The 7,504-nt window shown below is 44.6% G+C and overlaps 1 protein-coding gene and 1 non-coding gene across 2 annotated transcripts in view; one reads left to right on the forward strand and one right to left on the reverse strand.

Moving 5' to 3' along the window:
* The window catches only part of LOC103808391 (putative short-chain dehydrogenase/reductase family 42E member 2), a 10,035-nt gene extending 7,272 nt beyond the window's left edge, over window positions 1-2,763 (forward strand). Inside the window, exons 8-11 of the mRNA XM_009081173.1 lie at window positions 393-458; window positions 1,122-1,185; window positions 1,867-1,940; window positions 2,515-2,763. Coding sequence (XP_009079421.1) covers window positions 393-458; window positions 1,122-1,185; window positions 1,867-1,940; window positions 2,515-2,763 — 453 coding nt within the window. The remainder of the gene's footprint in view (window positions 1-392; window positions 459-1,121; window positions 1,186-1,866; window positions 1,941-2,514) is intronic.
* A 1,393-nt stretch (window positions 2,764-4,156) lies between these two features.
* On the reverse strand, window positions 4,157-4,238 carry TRNAL-UAG. The gene has a single exon. It is a non-coding gene; the product is annotated as a tRNA-Leu (tRNA).
* Between the last annotated feature and the right edge of the window lie 3,266 nt (window positions 4,239-7,504).

Genomic DNA, 7,504 nt, shown 5'->3' on the forward strand with positions numbered 1-7,504 from the left:
CCTTGGTTACCTAGATGGAGCCCTATGGATTCCAGTGAGCAGAGCAGAACATGTCCCACCATTAGGTGAACGTGTCAGCAGCACCAGTGAGATCCAACACCACCTCCAGTGCTTGTGCTGTCTCTGTACAGCCAGCATAGGCACCTCTGTAGTAAATCACTTACTCCCAGGCATGTTAATCACATAAACCACTTGTCCACCAATTTCATTGCACACAAAATGCAGCTGATGAAACACACGTAGACAGTTTGTGACTTGCATGTACATCCATACATATTTTAGGTGGCTGTATTATCTTTAAGCTATTCACAAGGAATGAGATAAAGAAAAATAGGCCAATCTATATGCAGTGTTATTTTTACTAACTTGTCTCTTCTCTACCTCTCTAACAGAGTGGCCAGGTGTATTTCATTAATGATGGTGAAAAATCCAACCTTTTCGAATGGTTAACTCCACTTGTGCGTGTGCTGTGTCCTAATCTCCAAATACATTCATCTCTCTATCTGTGTGCAGCTCCAGCCTTTGTGTGCATGTTCCATTTTGTGTGTTTGCTTTGGGTGTGAGAGTTCCACAGGGAACTCTCTGAATGGGGGTTTAATTCCTGCTTGAAGTTCAGTGTGATTAGCACTGCAGCAAAGCCCAACTCAAATACTACCTTAGAGCAACTTTCTTCCCTGAGACCACAGAACCATCTACAGCAGCATCCCATGCTGAGCTGCTATTAGCTTCATCTTTGGGGCATGCAGCTGATAGCAGCTTTGGGTGGATGAAAAATATAAATCTCAAGTATTTGTCTGTAATATACATCCTTTTCAAAACACCATTTTGTTGTTAATGGCAGGCTCAAACCCAGAAATATGTCATTATAGGTATCAGCACAACATGTCATTTCAATCAATGATTATATTTTTCCCCTTTTTTTAAGACTAACACCTGAAAATTACATAGTGTCTGCATGTGACATTTAACTGGAATCCCCTTTAAAATGAAAAACAGTAACAACAATCATTAGAGAATTTCTGTTTTACCAGTAAATATTTCCACAAGTAACTTTGACATTGAAACTTTAAAACTTGTTTGAAGTTTCCTTTTTTTTTCACTGTTTTTTAAATCTCTTTCAGTTTGAAAAATTGGGCTGCAGTAAGCCGTGGATACGTGTTCCTGCTTCCTTAGTTTATGCATCAGGTAAAAAGTTTTAGCATCGTTTCTCTTTCCTGTTCACACTACCCTCATTCCTAACTGTAATATAATGTGGGGTTTTTTTAATTTGCCCACGATTTTCATTTTCATGTATAAAAATAACATGCTGTGGGCTCATCGAGTGTGCAGGAGTGTGAATTTCAGCTCTGTGCAGCATATTGAAACCAGAACCATCTTTTCTTTACGTCCCACAAAAACAGGTTTTGTGTAGGACTTAACAGATGTAGAACTTTGTGATATGAAAAGTTAAAAGTAAAAATCCATGACTTCATGCAATATGCTGAAGAGTATCTGCTTGGTGCATGGGTAAATGTCTCGCTCTCCTGCATCTCATGCTCTCTCCAGAGCCAACCCCCATGAGCAGCTCCAACAGGTCCAACTTTGAATATTCTGTTGTCACCACATTTTTTGTGAAGTCTCATGATCTCTTCACTAGAGATGTGCCCAACCCTCCAAACCCTTTTCCCACAAGCCCCCTAACTGGGCTCACTGAAGAATTAAGAGTAAATCAACCCCTTGGGAGCAATTAGTCCTGTTGAGTTAGTGCCCTGAGCTCTTAGGTATGTGATTATCCCCCATGAGTGTCTACAGCAGGAGATATGCCACAGTCATAATAGCAAAGCCATTTACTGTTCTTACCTCAAGTAGAAATTTTTTCTTATGCAGCCATGGTAATGGAATACCTTCATCTGATGCTGAAACCATTGTTTGAACTGTCCCCACTGCTGACCAGAAATGAGGTAAAGTCTTTGTAAACTGCCCTTAATTCCCATGGGATACACATGTGTTAATACTGAGGGACAATTTGAGTCAGTAGAAAGTAAAGTCCACCCAGTACTACTTCAGCCTCCAGTTTCCAAGGCAAATACATGCACCATGCACAATTTAGGCAATATGTTATGCTTGTTTTTGAAAAGAGTTTATGCTTGCAACGTGGCAGAGGCTGCTGCAGCTCCTTCCTTCCACGTGCCTACATCCTGTATGGCTCTGGCTGGGCCCTTCAGCGCCTAAGAGATGGCTTTGATCTGCCTCCTTGGGTACACAAACCAGAGAACATTTGCAGAACATTTTTTGTGGATGTTTTCAAGACTTACAGATTCTGCTTCGCAGCTTTCACTGCCTCTTTAGGCTTTCAAGATTCTCCTTTAGAGTGAACAATGTTAAAACTGATTTGACATGTCGAGAGGACATTGATAAAATGTTGTGGGTTTTTTTATGTTAAATTTCCTTTAACTGTGTCTTTGCTACCATCTACAGTTTGTTCCCTTTGCCTGTGCATTCATGGCTTTGTCTGTTGACTCTTTCACCCTGCAGGTACAGAACATTTCTACCACTCACACGTTTCGAATAGACAAGGCACGGGCCCAGCTGGGCTACAGCCCAGGGAAGTTTGTGTTTGCTGACTCCGTGGACCATTACATAAAATCCAGACCAGAAGCTCCGAATCATCACATCTTCCTCAAAGTTTTGCTTTCTTTAATTGTCAGCTTAAGTTTGATCTTTCTTTCTTTAAAATTTGACGGCCTTTCAGTTCTGCATTTTTTTAAAGAAACACAACAGTGATTGGCATAAGCTGGACATACTCAGTCACAGCATTGCTACCTGGATCATTTGAGTCGCTACAATTACTGGCCCCAGGGCAATAAACAGGCAGCTATTTTAAGATTTACTAGCAAAATCATAACATAGCAGTAGCTGCAAATGAGAAATTAAAACACAGTCAACAATTTTGGTCAAATGACCAAAACACGCCAGAGTCAACACTGTTGCCTCTATTTCACACCAAAAAAAATAACTTTCCTTATTGATTGCTGAAGTCAATGAGAGCCTGCAGAAAGAACAAGAGGTACAGCCAGGCTGCAGTGCTGCACCAGTGATGACTGAAAAAAGACTGAAAGGCTGAAATAAAGAGGAAGATTGACCACAGGTTCTGCATGACTCACTGCCTTGGGGAACAGAGGGACAGGCAAAGGACAGCCAGCACAGACTGCTGCAAATAGCACACACTAGCAGTACAGAGAGTTCACACTGTGTGAAATTCTTTTGTGAATTAGCTGTATCACTGCATGAGAGGGAAAATAAAAGTGTGCTCGAAACTTTGCTGAAGTCTGTGCTGTGCCTCTGATGCTGCTCCCTGCCCTGCCCCTGGGGCAGAGCACCCAGCTGCACTCACAGCCTCAGGGGTACATGCAGCTAGAGGGTTTTGCAAGTCAAGACTGTGTATTTTAGTTAAATTAGAAGTTAATAACTAAGTTTCATCAGTTAAGTGCATTTATGTCACAGTAATCTACCACTATGGGTTGTGCTTCCTTTGACTCCTGTAGTTATTGAGGACAACAATAAACTGTGTTGAGTTGCTTGTTGGCTGAACTTTATGTACAACTAGGTTTTTCACCACATTTCCAAAGCACAGCAGTTGTGCTGAGCAAATCCCTGCAGCAGCTAGAGTGAACATTATGTGTTTCGAAGTACTGTTCAGCTAAGATGGGCCTGGAGCAAAGGTGGTCCAGGAGGTTCGACTCCCACCTGCCACTCCTGGTGGGAATTAATCACAGAAATTCTCTTCCCATCTGCATCTCTTCCAACCTGTACTGTAGGGAGAGAACAATCAGGGGCATGATGCAAGCAGAGAGGTTGGGAAGGGATTAGGGATGAGATCTAGAGGAATGACGGACTGGGAGAAGGGAAAGATTGCAAACTCTGGAAAGGGTGAGAGTGCTCACACATCCTCTCCATCCCCGCAGCCCAGGGCAGGCACCACGCCCCACGCCCCAGGTATCCACTAACCCAAACGCACAGCAGCCAGAATTACAGGTTTATGCCATGTTATTTTTAAAACAAAAGACGCACAGGGAGGATAATCCCCTTTCCGCAGCTACACCTAATTGGATTTGCCCAGAATGACCGTGCGGGAGGCAGGAAAAAAAAAAACCACAGCGGGGCGAGCAAAACGGCTTGGCAGCGGTGGGATTCGAACCCACGCCATCGAAATGACTGGAGCCTAAATCCAGCGCCTTAGACCACTCGGCCACGCTACCGCCTGACTGCTCAGGCGCTCCACGGGCCTCTTTCAAGGGGCGGCGCTAACACTTTGCCCACCTACGTTTCCGTGTGTCTGTCCGTGGGTGTTTGTCCGTGGGTGTCTGTCCGTGCCGGGCCCGGGCCCGCAGCCGAGGCGCGGAACCGGGCCCGGCGATGGCCCCGCAGGAATCCCGTGCCCAACAGGTGGTGCTAAAATCATCAGGAGTAAATGCTATGCAACTAAAATGATACAAGGAAACTTTGTCTACCATTGCACTTCTTCCTGTAGAAGTCAGGCACTGATGCTCCAGGTAGTTTTATCCACCTGCTGTATGGCTGAAGTGAGGTTTATGGCCAGCTATCATAGGCATAAGTTGTCATATAATTAATTGATTTACAGGCATTTTTTTAGTCTGGGTTTTCAAATGAATGCAGGAAAAACTGCTGTGGAAGGATCGTCTGGAGTGTGCTTTCCTTTTTCCTTTCAAAACCCACAGTTGCCTAGAATAACGGTTTTAAAGGGAACCTCATTTAACATGAGCATATTGGAACTCCACAAGGTTCAGTGCTCTTGGAAAAAATAGATAAGTATTGCTGAGCATATTAAATGAAAAAATAACATGTTAGACTTGCAGGTTACTAATTTCCTAGGTTGCCATTTCATATTTAACTTTTAATATCTTCTAACAAAACAATAAATGTCAATCAAAGCTCCATAAGTGTTAAGGATATAATAGGTAATGAATAGAATAGTCAAACTATTATAGTCAAACTCCATAAGTGTTAAGGATATAATAGATAATGAATAAATAGAAAAGCAAAACTTGAAGATGCAACATGTCTGGGCCAACATCTAATTTCAACATGCATCTTTAGTATTTCATCAAACACTTTAGCACTGATTGTTCTTTGAAGAAAATGTTATAGAGAACAGAATATAATGCAGAGGTTTAAATATGGAAATAAATGCATCCTTGCACCAACGTAGCAGAGTCACCTTAGTGCACCCTTGCATCAGAGTAGCTGAGTTACCTTATTTAAAAGCATGAGAAATGTGTAGCTTGAGAGGGTATAACCTATGTTAGCAGAATGCTCACCATGAGGATTTATGGCATAGTACAGCCATGTGGCACTGGGTTCCTTTGAGCCTAAAATAATGATGAGTATTTTGTGCCCAGAGAAGGGCAACAAAGCTCCTTACAAGGAGCAGCTGAGGGTGTTTAGCCTCGAGAAGAGGTGGCTCAGGGGAGACCTTATTGCTCTCTACAAACACCTGAAAGGAGGTTGTGGTGAGGTGGGATCAGCCTCCTCTACCAGGTGACAGGACAAGGGGAAATGGCCTCAAGCTGCTCCAGGGGAGGTTCAGGTTGCGTATTAGGAAAAAACTTCTTCACTGGAAGAGTGGATGAAGCATTGGCACAGGCTACCCAGAGAAGTAGTGGAATCACCATCCCTGGTAGTGTTCAAAAAAATGAGTAGACGTGGCACTTTGTGATATGGCTTACTGAGCATGGTGGGAGTCAGTCAAAGGTTGGACTTAATGATCTTGGAGGTCCTTCCCAACCTTAATGATTGTGTTATTTGCCTGAGTTAAGGCCAGCTACTCTCGTGACTTGCTCAGTTGTGCTCATGTGTCCCACCAGTAACCATATTCCACTGTTATCAGTAGCCTAGGAGAGCAGGTGGTGATTTTTTAACCATTATCAACACGTTGTCATGCAGTGGGAACCAGACATCTGGCTTCCAGCAGACCTTCAGGATTCATTTGATGAGTCTGCTCTCTTCCCAGGCACTCCCATGAGGCATCCCCACTGCAGCCCGGCCACACACCTCTCCCCAGGGCATTCAGCTGGGTTGTCTGCAGAGTGAGAAATGCAGAGACACATTCTGGTGCTGATGGGGAAAAGAGCTCAGTTTTTGCTCGTTGTTAATATTTACAACAGTGATTTGCAGCCGGGAGATGATTGGGACCTCAGGGGTTTTCTGCATGATCGCCAATGTTGTAAATGTGTTAAATTTGAGTTTAAATTCTGCAGGAGTTAGAGGCTCCCTAGAAATGCGCCTTCAACAGGGGTGCAGTGAAATCTCTGGTTTACATTCTCAGCCCTCAGCGTGGTGCTGAAAATTGCTGACAAAATTACAGGCACCCTCAAATCACAGGCAGCGCTCCTGCATGCACGTGCTGCTCCCTCCCGTCCCCAAGCTAAGACATGGTTTATTTCTCTAAGTAATGATGGGGACAGGAGGGTGTTCCTGACACAGAGGCAGAGCATCTGCTCTGTGTGGTTTTAATGAAATATTGGTAATCTTCCTCCTGAAGATTATCTCAGCAGTAGCATCGCAGTAGTGATTCTGTTTCCTCCCTCTTCAGAGAGCAATGAGATTGTGCCTTTTTCCATCTGTGATGCCACAAGAGACAATCTGTCATGAAGGACATACATCTTCCAGTCTCAGTTCTGTAACACCTACTCATGGTAAAACGCACTAATGAAGATTATTTACATGAATAAGAGCTTCAACAGCACTAACAGTCAGACTCTTTGCAGGCTGCCAAGCCAGAACCTATTTACATTCATTTCCATGGAGCCCATGAAAGGATAAGGAGTTTTGTTTAAATTTTCCACAAATTATATCTGAAGGAAAAACTTAAACATGGGCATTTTCAGTCAGAAAGCCACTGTTTGATGAAAAATGCAAATGTGGGTGCTTTGAGGAAATGTGGTCTTTGGAACTTCACATTTGGTGCATAATCCTGCAGTTTCTCATGGGGGAAACGGAGCATTGTGCGATTTAAGTTAGCTGAAAAGGCCAAACCCGTCAGGGCTGGGCTGCTCCAGGGGCGGCTCTGCAGTGTGAGGTTCCTGCCCTGGGCACACACCTTTCGGCTCCAAACGCAACGGGAACAGAATGGGTGAGGTTGGGAAGGACTCCAGTGAGACATCTGGTCCAACCTCCCTACCCGAGCAGGGCCACCCTAGGGCACACGGCTCAGGATTGCATCCAGACGGTCCGTGGACACCTCCTTCACTGGAGGTGCTCAAGAACCGTCTAGCAGACAGAACTGAAAGACCTGGATGCTCCTCCTGCGAGCAGCGCTCCGAGACCCGCACACCTGCGCTCCCTCCTGCCCTCTCTCCCCGACGGATCGCAGGCACCGAACGGTGCTGATTGGGGGTTTCTACTCAGGTTTTCACTGGGTAGAGACCAATGAAATCATCGGAATAAAGTGTCTGCCAGGGCCTCCGCGTCCCCTCGCTGCGAGGCGGCGGAGCACCGGCCCAAG

This window comes from Acanthisitta chloris, unplaced genomic scaffold (assembly GCF_000695815.1).
Source record: "Acanthisitta chloris isolate BGI_N310 unplaced genomic scaffold, ASM69581v1 scaffold15488, whole genome shotgun sequence".
Classification (NCBI taxonomy): Eukaryota; Metazoa; Chordata; class Aves; order Passeriformes; family Acanthisittidae; genus Acanthisitta; species Acanthisitta chloris.